The 23,092-nt window shown below is 47.9% G+C and overlaps 1 protein-coding gene across 1 annotated transcript in view; it reads right to left on the reverse strand.

The window, feature by feature from the left end:
• CASQ2 (calsequestrin 2) overlaps positions 1 to 23,092 on the reverse strand; it is a 155,281-nt gene that overhangs the window by 65,690 nt on the left and 66,499 nt on the right. Inside the window, exons 3-7 of the mRNA XM_088472447.1 lie at positions 20,436 to 20,536; positions 20,192 to 20,303; positions 12,078 to 12,151; positions 4,537 to 4,667; positions 1,014 to 1,059 (exon numbers count right to left, since the gene is read on the reverse strand). Of these exons, the coding sequence (XP_088328573.1) occupies positions 1,014 to 1,059; positions 4,537 to 4,667; positions 12,078 to 12,151; positions 20,192 to 20,303; positions 20,436 to 20,536 (464 nt within the window). The remainder of the gene's footprint in view (positions 1 to 1,013; positions 1,060 to 4,536; positions 4,668 to 12,077; positions 12,152 to 20,191; positions 20,304 to 20,435; positions 20,537 to 23,092) is intronic.

Below are 23,092 nucleotides of genomic sequence, written 5' to 3' on the forward strand. Positions count from 1 at the left end.
AGCAGAGGGAGCAGAGTGTGAGGAGAGAGCAGAGGGAGCAGAATGTGAGGAGAGAGCAGAGGGAGCAGAGAGTGAGGAGAGAGCAGAGTGTGAGGAGGGAGCAGAGGGAGCAGAGTGTGAGGAGAGAGCAGAGTGTGAGGAGAGAGCAGAGTGTGAGGAGGGAGCAGAGTGTGAGTACAGATCAGAGGTAGGAGAGTGTGAGGAGAGAATAGAGTGTGAGGAGAAAGAAGAGGGAGCAGAGTGTGAGGAGAGAGCAGAGGGAGGAGAGTGTGAGGAGGGAGCAGAGTGTGAGGAGAGAGCAGAGGGAGGAGAGTGTGAGGAGAGAGCAGAGGGAGCAGAGTGTGAGGAGGGAGCAGAGTGTGAGGAGGGAGCAGAGGGAGGAGAGTGTGAGGAGAGAGCAGAGGGAGCAGAGTGTGAGGAGGGAGCAGAGTGTGAGGAGGGAGCAGAGTGTGAGGAGAGAGCAGAGGGAGCAGAGTGTGAGGAGGCAGCAGAGTGTGAGGAGAGAGCAGAGGGAGCAGAGTGTGAGGAGGGAGCAGAGTGTGAGGAGAGAGCAGAGTGTGAGGAGAGAGCAGAGTGTGAGGAGGGAGCAGAGTGTGAGTACAGATCAGAGGGAGCAGAGTGTGAGTACAGATAGAGGTAGGAGAGTGTGAGGAGAGAATAGAGTGTGAGGAGAAAGAAGAGGGAGCAGAGTGTGAGGAGAGAGCAGAGGGAGGAGAGTGTGAGGAGAGAGCAGAGAGTGAGGAGAGAGCAGAGTGTGAGGAGAAAGCAGAAGGAGCAGAGTGTGAGGAGAGAGTAGAGTGTGAGGAGAGAGCAGAGGGAGCAGAGTGTGAGGAGGGAGCAGAGTGTGATGAGAGAGCAGAGAGTGATGAGAGAGCAGAGGGAGCAGAGTGTGAGGAGAGAGCAGAGAGTGAGGAGAGAGCAGAGGGAGCAGAGTGTGAGTAGGGAGCAGGGTGTGAGTAGGGATCAGGGTGTGAGAAGAGAGTATAATAGAGGACACTTTGATCATACATTACCCATATTTCAAACATGTCTTCTGGACGTAATTTACGCAGTGTGGCCCTGGAAAGGAGATAGAGATTTTGTTTCTTAATAACAAACCTGGGGTCAACGTATCAGAATAACAATCAGATATAAGTAATATTACATGGGTCCTACGTATTAGAATAACAATCAGATATAAGTAATATTACATGGGGTCAACATATCAGAATAACAATCAGATATAAGTAATATTACATGGGTCCTACGTATTAGAATAACAATGAGATATAAGTAATATTACATGGGGTCAACGTATTAGAACAACAATCAGATATAAGTAATATTACATGGGGCCTACGTATCAGAATAACAATCAGATATAAGTAATATTACATGGGGCCTACGTATTAGAATAACAATCAGATATAAGTAATATTACATGGGGCCTACGTATTAGAATAACAATCAGATATAAGTAATATTACATGGGGTCTACGTATCAGAATAACAATCAGATATAAGTAATATTACATGGGGCCTACGTATCAGAATAACAATCAGATATAAGTAATATTACATGGGGCCTACGTATTAGAATAACAATCAGATATAAGTAATATTACATGGGGCCTACGTATTAGAATAACAATCAGATATAAGTAATATTACATGGGGCCTACGTATTAGAATAATTATCAGATATAAGTAATATTACATGGGGCCTACGTATTAGAATAACAATCAGATATAAGTAATATTACATGGGGGCTACGTATAAGAATAACAATCAGATATAAGTAATATTACATGGGGTCAACGTATCAGAATAACAATCAGATATCAGTAATATTACATGGGGCCTATGTATCAGACAACAATCAGATATAAGTAATATTACATGGGGCCTATGTATCAGAACAACAATCAGATATAAGTAATATTACATGGGGCCTATGTATCAGACAACAATCAGATATCAGTAATATTACATGGGGCCTACGTGTGTATGCACCATTAGAGTTAGGTTTATGGTAAAGATTAGAGTCAGGGGATTTGGGTGAAGGTAAGAGTTAAGGTTAAAGTTTGGGTTAGGGTGAGGAGTAGGTTTAGGGTTACAGGTTAGATTTATGTTTAGTTGTTAGAGTTAGGTGTAGGTTAGGGTAAGGGCTAGGTTTAAGTGTTGGGTTAGGGTTAGGTGTAAGGTTAGGGTTAGGCTAAAATAAGCAAAAAACTGTATGTCGAATGTATGGAAATTGAGTGTCGACATATTGCATGTCAACCTAAAGTCCATGTCATCATTCTGAATGTGGACTTTCTAAGCACACCCTGACTCTGCAACAATAAAGCCACTATCTGCCTGTCTGTAAAGGTGATTTATGCTGAATGTACTGTACAGGCGGCTTATGCTGAATGTACTGTAAGACGGCTTATGCTGAATGTACTGTACAGATGGCTTATGCTGAATGTACTGTACCGGCGGCTTATGCTGAATGTACTGTACAGATGGCTTATGCTGAATATACTGTACAGACGGCTTATGCTGAATGTACTGTACCGGCGGCTTATGCTGAATGTACTGTACAGATGGCTTATGCTGAATATACTGTACAGACGGCTTATGCTGAATATACTGTACAGACAGCTTATGCTGAATGTACTGTACTGTACAGGCGGCTTATGCTGATATACTGTACAGACGGCTTATGCTGATATACTGTACAGGCGGCTTATGCTGAATATACTATACCGGTGGTTTATGCTGAATGTACTGTACAGGAGGCTTATGCTGATATACTGTACAGGCGGCTTATGCTGAATATACTATACCGGTGGTATATGCTGAATATACTATACCGGTGGTTTATGCTGAATATACTGTACAGACGGCTTATGATGAATGTACTGTACAGGCGGCATATGCTGAATGTACTGTACCGGCGGCTTATACTGAATATACTGTACAGGCGCCTTATGCTGAATGTACTGTACAGGCGGATTATGCTGAATGTACTGTACCGGCGGCTTATGTTGAATGTACTGTACAGGTGGCTTATGCTGAATGTACTGTACAGGTGGCTTATGCTGAATATACTGTACAGATGGCTTATGCTGAATGTACTGTACAGGCGGATTATGCTGAATATACTGTACAGATGGCTTATGCTGAATGTACTGTAAAGGCGGGTTATGCTGAATGTACTGTACAGGCGGATTATGCTGAATATACTGTACAGACGGCTTATGCTGAATGTACTGTACAGGCGTCTTATGCTGAATATACTGCACAGGCGGTTTATGCTGAATGTACTGTACAGGCGGATTATGCTGAATGTACTGTACAGGCGGCTTATGCTGAATGTACTGTACAGGCGAATTATGCTGAATGTACTGTACTGGCGGATTATGCTGAATGTACTGTACCGGCGGCTTATGCTGAATATACTGTACAGGCGGATTATGTTGAATGTACTGTACAGGAGGGTTATACTGTGAGTTAGAGCATGATCTGATGACATTTGGGGGGTGATTACTAAGGGGCTCTGGGCCTGGGCTGTGCGCTCGCAAGCGGATCGATGGTGGCCCAGTGCGCATGCGGCTCCGTCGTGCGCATGCGAGAGACCCGGATAGCGACGGGCACTCCGTCGCTCCGGGTCTCGTACCAAAGGGGGCGTGCTGTCGATGTTGAGTGACAGCACACCCCCTTTGGTGGGTGGGCCGGGGGAGTGGCTGCCCAAACGGAGGCGTTCCCATCTGCTAGAGCCGAAATCTCTCTGGGGCTTGCGGCAACGAGACCCTACCAAAAGGGTCTCGTCGCAAGCCCAATGGTCACGATGGTCTTGACCATCGCGACCATCATCATGGCCGCTCGCTATAGCTGTGGGTGGTCACCCACGGCTATGGAAGCGGCCAGAAGGCCGTTTAAAAAAAAAAAAAAAAAACGGCCCTGATTCAGAGCGAACGCTCTGTCAGAGCGTCCGACTCTGAATCAGGGCCTCTGTACTTTGCGCTTTGCTTTCCGCTTCCTAATACCTGGGACAGTTTGCATAACTCCATCTCTAAAAATCAGGACTGCAGAGATCTTGTGGTAATAATGAACTACAATAAACAATTTGGCCTTAAATAAGATGTGGAATTGAGGAACGCAGGAAAACCTGCAGTTTGGTGAATTATCATGTTGGTAACTTTGCCCCTCATGTCTATGATTAGGGCAGGAATGTACAGGATAGGCCATATGTTGTAGATGGAATATTGCTTCTCCCCGAGCACCTGGAATAATAGATGGAAACATCAATGGTTGCAGCCGAACAAAACGCAATGACACCGTGGACTGCAGCTCAGACGTGTTGTTACATTTTGTAGTTGCGGCTGCTTATAACGTTTTTTGGGGGGAAGTATAGAGATATTTGGGACAAAGGTATAGTCTGAGGATTGCGGGGAAGGAGCTGACTTAGGGGGAAGTGACATGTTCCTATATTAGTGTTTGCACCTCCTGAAATTGAATTTGTAAGTTATATGACACAAGTCGCCCTTACTGGTTCTCTAGGGTTCACCCACCTTTTGTGTTTGGTTATAAAATCCACCAGCTCGCTCTCCGTATACGGTTTATCTGGGATGGTGACTGGTTCATCCATGAATGGCTCATAGAAGTCCACCTCATTTACCTTCAGAGTCAGAGTCTTCGCCACCTGACAAGAGAATTAGATTTTTCCAAATGGCCTCAATCTCTTTATTATACCCCAAAGTTTCCAGCGATCTCAACAACTCACCCCAATGATCTATGTGACACAGAACGTCACCATTTACCCTCATCAATCCTCCTGTGCCTCCCACTCCCCGCTGCCAGCAACACGAGACAACCTCCAGCTCCCTCTGTACCAGACCCACCAGCCTCAGATCAGACATTTGCCATCTGTAACAGAGCAGCCTCCTCCTTATAGATATATTCCCTGGGGTCTCTTCCTTCTGTGTCCCAGACCATATAATCCTGTCCTGCAGGGCCGTTGGGGCGAGGCCAGACCACCCCCCAATGTTTGGCATAGACTTTAGAGGTTGGGAAATCTGAGTTTATAGCTCAGAAAATGCAAATGATTGTGTTATGCCAATAAGATGAAATGAAATACAGAGATGAAAATCCGCTATTGCAAAGGCAGCTAATTCCGCCTACAGTAACTACACTAAGAAATGGGAACAGTGCTACAGTAAGTGCAAAACTCAACTGGGAAACGGTGATGGAAGTAGATACTGAATCAATCTATGGATGTACTGAAGCTTGCATGGTTACAGCCTAGGGAAGGGGTATAATTATTTCCATACCCTGATTGCTAGAGGAATAGGAAATGTGTTTGCCTGTACTATACAGTATATCGCGTGTTCTTGGTTATACATGATTGGATATACTGGTGACCTTATGTGGTATGGTCAGTAAAATCAGATTTTTTTTTACATTATTATATAGAATTATGCTGTATGTGGTGTGGTCAGTACAGGGAGCTGAAGGAGAATCAGATTGGGTAATACATGATTAGATACACTGGTTGCTGTATGTGGTGTGGTCAGTACAGGGCGCTGAAGGAGAATCAGATTGGGTAATACATGATTAGATACACTGGTTGCTGTATGTGGCGTGGTCAGTACAGGGCACTGAAGGAGAATCAGATTGGGTAATACATGATTGATTACATACACTGGTTGCTGTATGTGGTGTGGTCAGTAGAGGGTGCTGCAGGAGAATCAGATTGGGTAATACATGATTAGATACACTGGTTGCTGTATGTGGTGTGGTCAGTACAGGGCGCTGCAGGAGAATCAGATTGGGTAATACATGATTAGATACACTGGTTGCTGTATGTGGTGTGGTCAGTACAGGGTCACTGAAGGAGAATCAGATTGGGTAATACATGATTGATTACATACACTGGTTGCTGTATGTGGTGTGGTCAGTACAGGGCGCTGAAGGAGAATCAGATTGGGTAATACATGATTAGATACACTGGTTGCTGTATGTGGTGTGGTCAGTAGAGGGCGCTGCAGGAGAATCAGATTGGGTAATACATGATTACATACACTGGTTGCTGTATGTGGTGTGGTCAGTAAAGGGTGCTGCAGGAGAATCAGATTGAGTAATACATGATTACATACACTGGTTCCTGTATGTGGTGTGGTTAGTAAAGGGCGCTGCAGGAGAATCAGATTGGGTAATACATGATTACATACACTGGTTGCTGTATGTGGTGTGGTCAGTAAAGGGCGCTGCAGGAGAATCAGATTGGGTAATACATGATTACATAAACTGGTTGCTGTATGTGATGTGGTTAGTAAGGGGTGCTACAGGACAATCAGATTGGGTAATACATGATTACATACACTGGTTGCTGTATGTGGTGTGGTCAGTAAAGGGCGCTGCAGGAGAATCAGATTGGGTAATACATGATTACATAAACTGGTTGTTGTATGTGGTGTGGTTAGTAAGGGGTGCTACAGGAGAATCAGATAGGGTAATACATGATTAGACACACTGATTGCTGTATGTGGTCTGGTCAGTGGGAGGTGCTGCAGGAGAATCAGATTGGGTAACACATGATTATTCATTGGTTGCTGTATGTGGTGTGGTCAGTAGAGGGCGCTGTAGTATAATCAGATTGGGTAACACATGATTTGATACACTGGTTGCTATATGTGGTGTAGTCAGTAGAGGGTGCCGCAGGATAATCAGATTGGGTAACACATGATTATTCATTGGTTGCTGTATGTGGTGTAGTCAGTAGAGGGTGCCGCAGGATAATCAGATTGGGTAACACATGATTTGTTACACTGGTTGCTGTATGTGGTGTGGTCAGTAGAGGGCACCGCAGGATAATCAGATTGGGTAACACATGATTTGTTACACTGGTTGCTGTATGTGGTGTGGTCAGTAGAGGGTTCGGCAGATGAATCAAATTGGGAAATACATGATTTACACTGGTATCTTTATGTAGTGTGGTCAGTAGAGGGTGCGGCAGGAGAATCAGATTGTGTAATGTTTACATTCATTGGTTGCTGTATGTGTTGTGGTAAGTAGAGGGCGCAGCTGGAGAATTAGATTGGGTAATACATGATTAGATACACTGGTTGCTGTATGTGGTGTGGTTAGTAGAGGGTGTGGCAGGAGAATCAGATTGGGTAATATATGATTACATTCATTGGTTGCTGTATGTGTTGTGGTAAGTAGAGGGCGCGGCAGGAGAATCAGATTGGGAAATACATGATTAGATACACTGGTTGCTGTATGTGGTGTGGTTAGTAGAGGGTGTGGCAGGAGAATCAGATTGGGTAATATATGATTACATACACTGGTTGCTATATGTGGTGTGGTCAGTAGAGGGTGCTGCAGGAGAATTAGATTGGGTATTATATGTTTACATACACTGTATGTTGTATGCGGTGTGGTCAGTAGAGGGTGCAGAAGGAGAATCATATTGGGTAATACATTTTTACATACATTGGTTGCTGTATTTGGTGTGGTCAGTAGAAGGCGCGGCAGGAGAATTATATTAGGAAATACATGATTAGATACACTGGTTGCTGAATGTGGTGTGGTCAGAGGAAAGCACTGCAGAGGAATCAGATTGGGTAATACATGAATAGATACACTGGTTGCTGAATGTGGTGCGGTCAGTAGAGGGAGAGGCAATAGAATCAGATTGGGTAATACATGATTAGATACACTGGTTGCTGAATGTGGTGTGGTCAAAGGAGGGCACTGCAGAGGAATCATATTGGGTAATCCATGATTAGATACACTGGTTGCTGAATGTGGTGTTGTCAGTAGAGGGAGAGGCAATAGAATCAGATTGGGTAATTTATGATTAGATACACTGGTTCCTGAATGTGCTGTGGTCAAAGGAGGGCACTGCTGAAGAATCAGATTGGATAATACATGATTACATTCATTAGTTTCTGTATGTGGTGTGGTCAGTATAGGGCGCTGAAGGAGAATCAGATTGGGTAATACATGATTACATACACTGGTTGCTGTATGTGGTGTGGTCAGTACAGGGCGCTGAAGGAGAATCAGATTGGGTAATACTTGATTACATACACTGATTGCTGTATGTGGTGTGGTTAGTAGAGGGTGTGGCAGGAGAATCAGATTGGGTAATACATGATTACATACACTGGTTGCTGTTTGTGGTGTGGTCAGTAGAGGCACTGCAGGAGAATCAGATTGGGTAATATTTGATTACATACACTGATTGCTGTATGTGGTGTGGTTAGTAGAGGGTGTGGCAGGAGAATCAGATTGGGTAATACATGATTACCTACACTGGTTGCTGTTTGTGGTGTGGTCAGTAGAGGACACTGCAGGAGAATCAGATTGGGTAATACTTGATTACATACACTGATTGCTGTATGTGGTGTGGTCAGTACAGGGCACTGCAGGAGAATCAGATTGGGTAACCCATGATTAGAAACACTTTTTGCTGTATGTGGTGTGGTTAGTAGAGGATGCAGCAGAAGAATCAGATTTGGTAATACATGATTAGATCCGCTGGTTGCTCTATATGGTGTGGTCAGAAGAGGGCACTGCAGGAGAATCAGATTGGGTAATACATGATTACACACACTGGTTGCTGCATGAGGTGTGGTCAGTGGAGTGTGCTCACAGGAGAATCATATATGATAATACATGATTACATACACTGGTTGCTGTATGTGGTGTGGTCAGTAGAGGGAGAGGCAGTAGAGTCCGATTGGGTAATATATGATTAGATACACTGGTTGCTGAATGTGCTGTGGTCAGTAGAAGGCACTGCAAGAGAATCAGATTGGGTAACCCATGATTAGATACACTAGTTGCTGTTTATTGTGTGGTCAGTAGAGGAGGCGGCAGCAGAATCAGGTTCTGCAATACATGATTAGATACACTAGTTGCTTTATGTGGTGTGGCCAGTATAGGGCGCGGCAGAAGAATACGATTGGTTAACACATGAGTATATACACAGGTTGTTGTATGCAGTGTGATCAGTAAAGGGCACTGCTGGAGAATCAGATTGGGTAATACATGACTAGGTACAGTGGTTGCTGTATGTGGTGTAGTCAGTAGAGGGCAGTGTAGTATAATCAGATTGGTTAATACATGATTAGTTACATCAGTTGCTGTATGTGGTGTGGTCAATAGATGGTCCGACAGATGAATCACATTGAGAAATTCATGATTAGATACACTGGTTCCTGTATGTGGTGTGGTCAGTAAAGGGTGCTGTAGGAGAATCAGATTGGGTAATACATGACTAGGTACAGTAGTTGCTGTACGTGGTGTAGTCAGTAGAGGGCGGTGTAGTATAATCAGATTGGTTAATACATGATTAGTTACATCGGTTGCTGTATGTGGTGTGGTCAGTAGATGGTCCGACAGATGAATCACATTGAGAAATACATGATTACATACACTGGTTGTTGTATGCGGTGTGGTCAGTAGAGGGCACTGCAGAGGATTCAGATTGGGTAATACATGAATATCTTTATATTATATAGTGTGGTCAGTAGAGGGTGCGGCAGGAGAATCAGATTGGGTAATACATGTTTACATTCATTGTTTGCTGTATGTGTTGTGGTTAGTAGAGGGTGCAACAGGAGAATCAGATTGGGAAATACATGATTAGTTACACTGGTTTCTGTATGTGGTGTGGTCAGTAGAAGATGCGTAAGGGAAATCAAATTGGAAAATACATTATTAGATACACTGGTTCCTGTATGTGATGTGGTCAGTAGAGAGTGCTGTAAGAGAATCAGATTGGTAATATATGATTAGATACACTGGTTCCTGTATGTGGTGTGGTCAGTGGAGGGTGCTGCAGGAGAATCAGATTGGGTAATATATGATTAGATACACTGGTTGCTGTATGTGGTGTGGTCAGTAGAGGGTGCGTAAGGGAAATCAAATTGGGAAATACATTATTAGATACACTGGTTCCTGTATGTGGTGTGGTCAGTAGAGGGTGCGTAAGGGAAATCAAATTGGGAAATACATTATTAGATACATTGGTTGCTGTATGTGGTATGGTCAGTGGAGGGTGCTGTAGGAGAATCAGATTGGTAATATATGATTAGATACACTGGTTCCTGTATGTGGTGTGGTCAGTGGAGGGTGCTGCAGGACAATCAGATTGGGTAATATATGATTAGATACACTGGTTGCTGTATGTGGTGTGGTCAGTGGAGGGTGCGTAAGGGAAATCAGATTGGGTAATATATGATTAGATACACTGGCTGCTGTATGTGTTGTGGTCAGAGGGTGCAGCAGGAGAATCAGATTGGGTAATATATGATTAGATACACTGGTTGCTGTATGTGTTGTGGTCAGAGGGTGCAGCAGGAGAATCAGATTGGGTAATATATGATTAGATACACTGGTTGCTGTATGTGGTGTGGTCAGTGGAGGGTGCGGCAGGAGAATCAGATTGGGTAATATATGATTAGATACACTGGTTGCTGTATGTGGTGCAGTCAGTAGAGGGCGCAGCAGGAGAGTTAAATTGGGCATTATATGATTGGGGGGTGTACACACAGTATCAGAGTTAGCGGGGGGGCACAGACGTTGGTGGGTGCTGCAACTGTGGGCGGGCACATATACTAGCGGCGGCGGGATATCCAGAAATCCATAGGGACACAGCAAGTGTAGGGGTAAAAGTATACCTTTTCTGAAAATCTGGCTCTGCAAAAAGGGCAGCATACTGTAGTTTAGTTATTGAGGTATGGTGAATGAGGCATGGTGAATGAGGTATGATGAATGAGACATGATGAATGAGGTATGATGAATGAGACATGATGAATGAGGTATGGTGAATGAGGCATGGTGAATGAGGCATGGTGAATGAGGCATGGTGAATGAGATATGATGAATGAGACATGATGAATGAGGCATGATGAATGAGGCATGATGAATGAGACATGATGAATGAGGCATGATGAATGAGACATGATGAATGAGGCATGATGAATGAGACATGATGAATGAGGCATGATGAATGAGGCATGATGAATGAGACATGATAAATGAGGCATGATGAATGAGGCATGATGAATGTGGCATGATGAATGAGACATGATGAATGAGGCATGATGAATGAGACATGATGAATGAGGCATGATGAATGAGGCATGATGAATGAGACATGATAAATGAGACATGATGAATGAGGCATGATGAATGAGACATGATGAATGAGGCATGATGAATGAGGCATGATGAATGAGGCATGATGAATGAGACATGATGAATGAGGCATGGTGAATGAGGCATGGTGAATGAGACATGATGAATGAGGCATGATGAATGAGGCATGGTGAATGAGACATGATGAATGAGGCATGATGAATGAGGCATGGTGAATGAGACATGATGAATGAGGCATGATGAATGAGGCATGGTGAATGAGACATGATGAATGAGGCATGATGAATGAGGCATGGTGAATGAGACATGATGAATGAGGCATGGTGAATGAGACATGATGAATGAGGCATGATGAATGAGGCATGATGAATGAGGCATGATGATGTTTCTGAACAGTTTTTAAACTCGCAGTGAATTTAAAACACAATTATCACAAGTGATATATACAGTATGTAATGATGAATAGGCGCCTATGTGCTCTTACTGCACTGATCACAGTTCCTGGTCCATAGCATAGCACTGTACGCGGCAGGGCTCAGCACCGTACGCGGCAGGGCTCAGCACCGTACGCGGCAGGGCTCAGCACCGTACGCGGCAGGGCTCAGCACCGTACGCGGCAGGGTTCAGCACCGTACGCGGCAGGGCTCAGCACCGTACGCGGCAGGGCTCAGCACCGTAAGCGGCAGGGCTCAGCACCGTACGCGACAGGGCTCAGCACCGTACGCGGCAGGGTTCAGCACCGTACGCGGCAGGGCTCAGCACCGTACGCAGCAGGGCTTAGCTGCACCTCTTTTCATTTGAATTGGAGGAATCAGAGTAGTGCTATTTATCAACCTCTCCCCCTAAAAAACTAAATATAAATATTATAATTTTATGTTTAATATCTTTTTCTATGCTGCTGCCATGTCCCAGCCCATCTCACCCCCACACGCCATCTTACCGACTTGTCAAACGTTGCAAAGAATTTGATGTACGGGTGAAAATGTTCTGCAGCCTCTTCAAACGCCTTGTAATCTGCAGAGGAGACGACACATGTACAGAGGTCTGATAGAGAATGATGTTAGAGCCGAGCACAGCGGTGATTGTACTTTGTACTGTACACTTCTACAGCCATTCACATGGGAGGACGGCGATGTGGAGCCTACAATCACTCCTCTGTGTATGTACTATATGGTAGTAAGTGCCGGAGGCGTGGGAGGAACTCTCACTGACACTGGTCAGTCACTGTAATGTAGTTGATGTATGTATGTGTGTGTATATATATATATATATATATATATATATATATGTGTGATAGCTCGGCAGAGGGTGGATTGGTGCAGTGTTTAGGTACTTAATGAGGGTCCACACACAGCTTTCAAGTAGATAAATGGTGCTTTACTTTCCAGCATGGAAAGTCAGGAAACAAACAGAAAATAAATAAACAACCTAGCCCCTATTTAGGGCGTCTAACTCACTTCTTGAACCCTCTCTATAAGGGTGCAGCTAATCTGCCAATAAAGTCTCAGCCTGCTTCTCTGCAGGTCTATCGCCGGCTCCAGCCTGGCTTGGCTGCCACAGCTATACAAACACAGTCAGTCTCTGTGCCTTCCCTGTATCCTCCAGGTATACAGTCGGCCCTGGCTTCCTCAGCCTGAAGCCCAGCTGCTTCAATGTCACACAGTCTGAGAGGTTTATGGTCCCCCCTTGCCTCCTGCAAGGTCCAGACACAGGCCTCCTGGCCCCCAATGGCTCGCTTAGCTTCACTGGGCTCTCTGGCTGTCACAGTCCCACATAGACTGTCTCCAACAGCAGCCTGACTGGTCTGCCTCCTCATCAGCCCACACCTGAGCCCACTCCACAAGGCAGCCATTAGGCATCTTCTGACAATGCTTTTCTATTCTGTGTGGGTGGATCTGTCGTGCCTACAAAGAATCTACTTCTCACCAGCACCACCTCTGGTGATACTGCCACAATATATTTGTATATGTGTATATATTATATATATATACACTGTACTATGCAAAAGTTTTATGTAGGTGTGGAAAAAATGCTGCAAAGTGAGAATGCTTTCAAAAATAGAAGTATTAGTTTTTTTATCAATTAACAAAATGCAAAGTGAATGAATAGAAGAGAAATCTAAATAAATTCAATATTTGGTGTGATCACCCTTTGCCTTCAAACCAGCATCAATTCTTCTAGGTACACTTGCACACAGGTTTTGAAGGAACTCGGCAGGGAGGCTTCAAACATCTTGGAGAACTAAGCCCAGTTCTTCTGTGGATGTAGCTTGCTCACATCCTTCTGTCTCTTCATGTAATCCCAGACAGACTCTATGATGCTGAGATCAGGGCTCTGTGGGGGCCATATCCAGGACTCCTTGTTCTTCCTTACACTGAGATAGTTCCTAATGACATTGGCTGTATGTTTGGAGCCGTTGTCATGCTGCAGAATAAATATGGAGCCAATCAGAAGCCTCCCTGATGGTATTGTATGATATATATAAGCAGAGCAGTAGCCTGGAACCGTGGCACCTGGAGAAAGTGCATGTCATAGACCCCCGCAGATATCACTGGAGTGGGGACACCTATGGGGACCTCCCTTCTCAGCTATGCTCATACTAGCAAATACACATTGCAACTATATTAATGTGAGTATTACTAACCATGTTCTGTCTACCACCATTATTAGTATTCCAGGTCTCCTAATATTTTCCTTTCAAATAGACCTTCATATAACACTGTGTGGTCACTGGCCTGAGAACACCACATAGCAAAGAAGGGACTTTTTTAACCTCATACCTTATAACTGAAGTTTAGGATTTTACCTCAGATGTGTAACTATTAAGCCCATTGGAGCACAATGAATGAGGAAAGAAGGAGGGAGGGGATCCAAGAGGAGAGGGGAGAGTAAGGGAGGGGCAAAGAGCCAAACAGAGAGGACCAGTGACAGAAGCCAATAAGAAAAGGAGAGGGACAAAGCCAATCAGAGAGGGGTGGTGACAGAAGCCAAAAAAAAGGAGTGAACAGGGACAAAGAGCCGATCCCATGGTAGATAGGGGAGGGAATTAAAGAGGTGAGAAGTGAATGTAATCAATGTGACAGGAAAGAGGAGGTGACAGAAGATGATCACAGAGGAGGGAGGGCCAGAGGGGAGGTGACAGAAGATGATCACAGAGGAGGGAGGGCCGGAGGGGAGGTGACAGAAGATGATCACAGAGGAGGGAGGGCCGGAGGGGAGGTGACAGAAGATGATCACAGAGGAGGGAGGGCCAGAGGGGAGGTGACAGAAGATGGTCACTGAGGAGGGAGGGCCGGAGGGGGGGTGACAGAAGATGATCACAGAGGAGGGAGGGCCGGTGTTGAGGTGACAGAAGATAATCACAGAGGAGGGAGTCCGGAGGGGAGGTGACAGAAGATGATCACAGAGGAGGGAGGGGAGGTGACAGAAGATGATCACAGAGGAGGGGGGACCGGAGGGGAGGTGACAGAAGATGATCACAGAGGAGGGAGGGCCGGAGGGGAGGTGACAGAAGATGGTCACAGAGGAGGGAGGGCCGGAGGGGAGGTGACAGAAGATGGTCACAGAGGAGGGAGGGCCGGAGGGGAGGTGACAGAAGATGATCACAGAGGAGGGAGGGCCGGAGGGGAGGTGACAGAAGATGATCACAGAGGAGGGAGGGCCGGAGGGGAGGTGACAGAAGATGATCACAGAGGAGGGAGGGCCGGAGGGGAGGTGACAGAAGATGATCACAGAGGAGGGAGGGCCGGAGGGGAGGTGACAGAAGATGATCACAGAGGAGGGAGGGCCAGAGGGGAGGTGACAGAAGATGATCACAGAGGAGGGAGGGCCGGAGGGGAGGTGACAGAAGATGATCACAGAGGAGGGATGGCCAGAGGGGAGGTGACAGAAGATGGTCACAGAGGAGGGAGGGCCGGAGGGGAGGTGACAGAAGATGATCACAGAGGAGGGAGGGCCGGTGGGGAGGTGACAGAAGATAATCACAGAGGAGGGAGTCCGGAGGGGAGGTGACAGAAGATGATCACAGAGGAGGGAGGGCCGGAGGGGAGGTGACAGAAGATGATCACAGAGGAGGGAGGGGAGGTGACAGAAGATGATCACAGAGGAGGGGGGATCGGAGGGGAGGTGACAGAAGATGATCACAGAGGAGGGAGGGCCGGAGGGGAGGTGACAAAAGATGATCACAGAGGAGGGAGGGCCGGAGGGGAGGTGACAGAAGATGATCACAGAGGAGGGAGAGCCGGAGGGGAGGTGACAGAAGATGATCACAGAGGAGGGAGGGCCGGAGGGGAGGTGACAGAAGATGATCACAGAGGAGGGAGGGCCGGAGGGGAGGTGACAGAAGATGATCACAGAGGAGGGAGGGCCGGAGGGGAGGTGACAGAAGATGATCACAGAGGAGGGAGGGCCGGAGGTGAGGTGACAGAAGATGGTCACAGAGGAGGGAGGGCCGGAGGGGAGGTGACAGAAGATGATCACAGAGGAGGGAGGGCCGGAGGGGAGGTGACAGAAGATGATCACAGAGGAGGGAGGGCCGGAGGGGAGGTGACAGAAGATGATCACAGAGGAGGGAGGGCCGAAGGGGAGGTGACAGAAAATGATCACAGAGGAGGGAGGGCCAGAGGGGAGGTGACAGAAGATGATCACAGAGGATGGAGGGCCGGAGGGCAGGTGACAGAAGATGATCACAGAGGAGGGAGGGCCGGAGGGGAGGTGACAGAAGATGATCACAGAGGAGGGAGGGCCGGAGGGGAGGTGACAGAAGATGATCACAGAGGAGGGAGAGCTGGAGGGGAGGTGACAGAAGATGATCACAGAGGAGGGGGGGCCTAGCTCTTGGCACCCCAGCTCCACAGCGCAGCGTGGCCGGCAGTTAACTCTTGGTGCGCTGCACTGAGAGGAGGACTGTGATAGCTGCACACTGGGGGTCGGGAGCCACACACTGGGAGACCGGAGAAGTCAGCTCCCAGTGCAGCGTGGCAGAGGGGGGCTGTGGGACAGCTACTGGGGACCGGTGCACTACTCTGGGAGTCAGCAGTGCCGCCAGTCCCGGGAGCTCAGGAGGTTGTGACTAAGCAGTGGGGGACCATTAAAGCAAGCTTCTGGTAACCACCGGCGCTGAGAGAGCCCCAGCACTGAGCCCAGGCTGCAAGAGTGCTGGGCTAGGGAAGCCCAGTGCTGGGCACATAGTATACAAATAAACACATGGGTTTACATAAAAATGTATTTTAAATGTATGTGCAGCATATGATTTTAAATGTATAATTTAAGTAAAAATGCACTTACCTTGATTCCTCTGGACGGCCAGGGGATCCTGGGCTCCGAGTGGGTTGCTGGATCCCCAGCCACTTCCAGGGAAATAAAATGTCCTCCTATGCTGCCTCAAGCCTGAAAGTGGTATGAGGAGGTGCATAGGGAGCTGGCTAATGCAGTCAGCTAAGTGGTTTTAGGGAGCTCTGTGGCCAGGGAACCCTGCTTGGCCACCTTTGGAGCTCAGATTTAGGCAGAGATGGCAGGCTTGGTCCCTTAGCAGATTCCTGGAAGTCTGTTTTGGAGGGAAAACTTTTTCCCTTGCAGATGGGACGGAGCCGAGGGCATGTCAAGCTCTGTGGGTGGGCTCGGGCACAGAGGAGTGACCCCTCCCCACTGTCCATAGGGGACAATGTTAAACATGTATGTGGCTAGCACATGCACAGCAAATGCACTTAAGGTGATTGGCTGGAAACCACGGGGTGGACTTACCCCCTGTGGTAATGTGTATTGGAGTAGCATAAAAGAAGGCTTCATATCTGGTAATATTGTACATCTCTGTATATCTTTTGAAGATCAAGACTGATGTAAGATTTCTGTATGCTGTTTCCCCCTTGAAACTGAGGGAAGGGTCTTTTTCAAGACTGTGAGCAATAAACATCTTTGCCTTACGACTGCATCTGAGTCCTGCGACCAACAGAATTGTGCAAAACACTATTCCATTCTCCAGCTGTTCTGGGTAAGAGCTCAGCATCTCCAAAGCTCACGCCCTCTGCCAGCTACTGTGCAGACCTGGTCCATTGCGAGGGATCAGGAGGAAACAGCCGACACCAATCAGGAGCTGTGGCCGCAGTTAGTCGATGCATGCGCAGCAGAAGCGGTTCCAGGTGCCGGATGTAGGAGCCTGAGTACATAAGAAGCAGTTCCAAATGCCGATGGTGGGAGTTTGGTGGTGGCAGCTATATACCCGCCCACTGCACAGTGGGTGGAGTCAGTGACAGGCGGTCACTGAGGGTAAGTGGGAATCCCTGATATCCCCAGTTCCAGTGGGGATTAAACCCCAATCTGTGATTGGGAGTCGGGCTGAGGCCATCCGGTCACAGCGCCCTCTGTCCACTTTGGCGCCCGGAGCTTATGCTCCACTGGAACCACCCTCGCTACACCCCTGTGGATAACTACCTGCCTGTAATTCCTAGCATTGAGGGCACCATTAATCCCAACTTGCAAGGAACCTCCACCATGCGTCACTGTTGCCTGCAGACACTCATTATTGTACCGCTCCCCATCGCTTCGGGGAACAAACTGCCTCATGTTACAGCCAAATATTTCACATTGTGACTCATCCGTCCAGAGCACCTGCTGCCATTTTTCTGCACCCCAGTTCCTATGTTTTCATGGGGATATGTTCAGCATCCTGGCAGTCGGGATGCCAACGCTTACATTACCGGTGCCAGCATCCCGACCACTGGGATATTGAATGGATGGAGGGTTAGGATTAGGGGAGGGAGAGGGGAAGGGTTATCATACCGACCAACAAGTGTTGGTATGCTAACCCTGTCGGGATGCCGGCGTCGGGATTCTGACCGCCGGGATCCCGAGCACCATTATCCCATACCCAACCCGTTTCCGTGCATAGTTGAGTCATTTGGCCTTGTTTCCATGTAGAAGGTATGGCTTTTTGGCTGCAATGCTTCCATGAAGATCACTTCTGGCCAGACTTCTCTGAACAGCAGATGGATGTACCTGGGTCCCACTTGTTTCTGCCAGTTCTGAGCTGGTGGCACTGCTGGACATCTTCATGTTTGGATGGAAAGTAAGCACGATGTGTCTTTCATCTGATGCACTAAGTTTCCTTGGCCAATCACTGCGTCTATGGTCCTCAACGTTGCCCGTTTCTTTGTGCTTCTTCAAAAGAGTTTGAACAGCACATGTTCAAACCGCGGTCTGCTGTGACATCTCTACCTGGGAGAGACCGTGCTGATGCAGTATAACCAACTTGTTGCTGTGCTCAGTCTTACCATGGTGTATGACCTGTGACATGAAACTGTCTTCCACAACCTCACCTTTGTAGCAGAGTTCAGCTGATCCTCACCCTGGTCACTTGCTCTCACACTCGCCTCCACCCTGGTCACTTCCTCCCACACTTTCTATGCCCTGGTCACTTCTACTCACACTCTCCTCCACCCTGGTCACTGCCTCTCACACTCTCCTCCACCCTGGTCACTGCCTCTCACACTCTTCTACACCCTGGTCACTTCCTCTCACACTCTCCTCCACCCTGGTCACTCGCACTCACTCTCCTACACTCTGGTGACTGCCTCTCACACTCTCCTCCACCCTGGTCACTTCCTCTCACACTCTCCTCCACCCTGGTCACTTCCTCTCATACTTCCCTCCACCCTGGTCACTTCCTCTCACACTCTCTTCTACCCTGGTCACTTCCTCTCACACTCTCTTCTACCCTGGTCACTTCCTCTCACACTCTCCTCCACCCTGGTCACTTCCTCTCATACTTCCCTCCACCCTGCTCACTTCCTCTCACACTCTCTTCTACCCTGGTCACTTCCTCTCACACTCTCCTCCACCCTGGTCACTTCCTCTTATACGTCCCTCCACTCTGGTCACTTCCTCTCACACCCTGGTCATTTCCTCTCGCACTCTTCTTCACCCTGGTCACTTCCTCTCACACTCTCTTCTATCCTGGTCACTTCCTCTCACACTCTCCTCCATCCTGGTCACTTCCTCTCACACTCTCCTCCATCCTGGTCACTTCCTCTCACACTCTCTTCTACCCTGGTCACTTCCTCTCACACTCTCCTCCACCCTGGTCACTTCCTCTTATACTTCCCTCCATCCTGGTCACTTCCTCTCACACCCTGGTCATTTCCTCTCGCACTCTCCTTCACCCTGGTCACTTCCTCTCACACTCTCTTCTATCCTGGTCACTTCCTCTCACACTCTCCTCCATCCTGGTCACTTCCTCTCACACTCTCCTCCATCCTGGTCACTTCCTCTCACACTCTCCTCCATCCTGGTCACTTCCTCTCACACTCTCCTCTATCCTGGTCACTTCCTCTCACACTCTCCTCCATCCTGGTCACTTCCTCTCACACTCTCCTCCATCCTGGTCACTTCCTCTCACACTCTCTTCTATCCTGGTGAATTCCTTTCAGACACTTTTCTACCCTGGTCACTTCCTCGCACACTCCCCTCCTCCCTCCATGTTGTTGTTACCCTGTTACTGTGAAATATTTTGTATGTTTATTCTGTATGGTACTGCATAAAGTTTGTGGCTCCTTATAGATAAAGGTTATATATATATATATTGTGACAAGATCACTGGAACAGTGATGGGAGGCAGGTAAATTTGCCCTAGGTTTCTTACCCATGTGTTTTAAGTTAGGGTCCCGGGTTTGGATGTGAGAAGAGAGGGCGTGTTCTCCATCAATTTGGGCTGTTATCCTCACAGAAGGGTAATTAGTGTTGTCAGCTGTAGGTGTGTGTAAAAGGCTGTCACCATGGTCATTAGTCTCTCACACTACCTGGGGAGAAGGAGACACTATGGAGCCTTTGCGAGAGAAACCTGCTGCTGGGAAACCAGTGAGCTCAGCCAGGTAAAGCTGCTTGTGATGCTTTTTAATGAGTTAGTTATAGTTATGTGCGGTCTACCCCAGGAGATGGTACCTGATACCCTGACACTGTTACACTATATATATAATATATATATATATATATATATATATATTATACCCCCCCATGGACTCCTCACTCACACGCACACTACTCCCCATACTTTATACTCACGATCAGAGTCTTCATTCTTAAAAAAGCCAATCACTCTGGTTTCTTCCTCCATCCGGTCCAGCGCCCTCAGTTCTGCATAGCTGTTAATGATCTCAACAGGGTCCTCGATCAACTAGGGGGTTGGGGGTGCACAGGTATTATACTTCTGTATATGACCCTTTACATGCTAAACACACCAGACATAATACTGCATGTATCACTATGCAGCATGCAATGTATATAGAGACACTTATTATGAACTTACGTCCAACAAGAAATCCACCAGCACGTCGGCTGCCAACTCTCCATCAAATTCTATCACATTGTCTTCTTTAAAGGCATAGAGACTGCCTTCCTCTGTACACCCTGCCAATACACAAACAGCATAACACTGAGAATGCAATATACAGGTACAATGTAATAGGAGCCTGACATTCCTGCTCCATGCTGCAGGGGACCCTGCACCTTCCTCTATATAACTCTGTCTATGGCTTCCTGCTGCCTCCATTCCTCTCCTCACATCATGTCACTGCCCCTGTCACATACAGCCCTGTCCTCACTAACACATCACTCATCTCCTGATATACTCTGTGCTGCTGGGGACCCTGCTCCTCCCACTATATAACTCTCAGTCTGTGACTTCCTGCTGCCTCCATTCCCCTCCTCACATCCTGTCACTGCCCCTGTCATATGCAGCCCTGTCCTCACTGACACATTACTCATCTCCTGACATACTCTGTGCTGCTGCCTCAATTCCCCTCCTCACATCCTGTCACTGCCCGTGTCACATGCAGCCCTGTCCTCACTAACACATCACTCATCTCCTGATATACTCTGTGCTGCTGGGGACCCTGGTCCTCCCACTATATAACTCTCAGTCTGTGACTTCCTGCTGCCTCCATTCCCCTCCTCACATCCTGTCACTGCCCCTGTCATATGCAGCCCTGTCCTCACTAACACATCACTCATCTCCTGACATACTCTGTGCTGTTGCCTCCATTCCCCTCCTCACATCCTGTCACTGCCCCTGTCACATGCAGCCCTGTCCTCACTAACACATCACACATCTCCTGATATACTCTGTGCTGCTGGGGACCCTGCACCTTCCTCTATATAACTCTGTCTATGGCTTCCTGCTGCCTCCATTCCCCTCCTCACATCATGTCACTGCCCCATCACATACAGCCCTGTCCTCACTGACACATTCCTCATCTCCTGATATACTCTGTGCTGCTGGGGACCCTGCTCCTCACACTATATAACTCTCAGTCTGTGGCTTCCTGCTGCCTCCATTCCCCTCCTCACATCCTGTCACTGCCCCTGTCACATGCAGCCCTGTCCTCACTAACACATCACTCATCTCCTGATAAACTCTGTGCTGCTGCCTCCATTCCCCTCCTCACATCCTGTCACTGCAGCCCTGTCACATGCAGCCCTGTCCTCACTAACACATCACTCATCTCCTGATAAACTCTGTGCTGCTGCCTCCATTCCCCTCCTCACATCCTGTCACTGCCCCTGTCACATGCAGCCCTGTCCTCACTAACACATCACTCATCTCCTGACATACTCTGTGCTGCTGCCTCCATTCTCCTTCTCACATCATGTCACTGCCCCTGTCACATGCAGCCCTGTCCTCATTGACACATCACTCATCTCCTGATATACTCTGTGCTGCTGCCTCCATTCCCCTCCTCACATCATGTCACTGCCCCTGTCACATGCAGCCCTGTCCTCACTGACACATCACTCATCTCCTGACATACTCTGTGCCGCTGCCTCCATTCCCCTCCTCATCATCATGTCACTGCCCCCTGTCACATGCAGCCCTGTCCTCACTAACTCATTACTCATCTCCTGATAAACTCTGTGCTGCTGCCTCCATTCCCCTCCTCACATCCTGTCACTGCCCCTGTCACATGCAGCCCTGTCCTCACTAACACATCACTCATCTCCTGATAAACTCTGTGCTGCTGCCTCCATTCCCCTCCTCACATCCTGTCACTGCCCCTGTCACATGCAGCCCTGTCCTCACTAACACATCACTCATCTCCTGACATACTCTGTGCTGCTGCCTCCATTCTCCTCCTCACATCCTGTCACTGCCCCTGTCACATGCAGCCCTGTCCTCACTAACACATCACTCATCTCCTGACATACTCTGTGCTGCTGCCTCCATTCTCCTCCTCACATCATGTCACTGCCCCTGTCACATGCACCCCTGTCCTCACTAACACATCACTCATCTCCTGATATACTCTGTGCTGCTGCCTCCATTCTCCTCCTCACATCATGTCACTGCCCCTGTCACATGCAGCCCTGTCCTCACTGACACATCACTCATTTCCTGACATACTCTGTGCTGCTGCCTCCATTCCCCTCCTCACATCCTGTCACTGCCCCTGTCACATGCAGCCCTGTCCTCACTGACACATCACTCATCTCCTGACATGCTCTGTGCTGCTGCCTCCATTCCCCTCCTCACATCCTGTCACTGCCCCTGTCACATGCAGCCCTGTCCTCACTAACTCATTACTCATCTCCTGATAAACTCTGTGCTGCTGCCTCCATTCCCCTCCTCACCATCATATCACTGCCCCCTGTCACATGCAGCCCTGTCCTCACTAACTCATTACTCATCTCCTGATAAACTCTGTGCTGCTGCCTCCATTCCCCTCCTCACATCCTGTCACTGCCCCTGTCACATGCAGCCCTGTCCTCACTGACACATCACTCATTTCCTGACATACTCTGTGCTGCTGCCTCCATTCCCCTCCTCACATCCTGTCACTGCCCCTGTCACATGCAGCCCTGTCCTCACTGACACATCACTCATCTCCTGACATGCTCTGTGCTGCTGCCTCCATTCCCCTCCTCACATCCTGTCACTGCCCCTGTCACATGCAGCCCTGTCCTCACTAA

Source organism: Taudactylus pleione, unplaced genomic scaffold (assembly GCF_031769625.1).
Source record: "Taudactylus pleione unplaced genomic scaffold, aTauple2 ptg000123l, whole genome shotgun sequence".
NCBI classification, from domain to species: domain Eukaryota; kingdom Metazoa; phylum Chordata; class Amphibia; order Anura; family Myobatrachidae; genus Taudactylus; species Taudactylus pleione.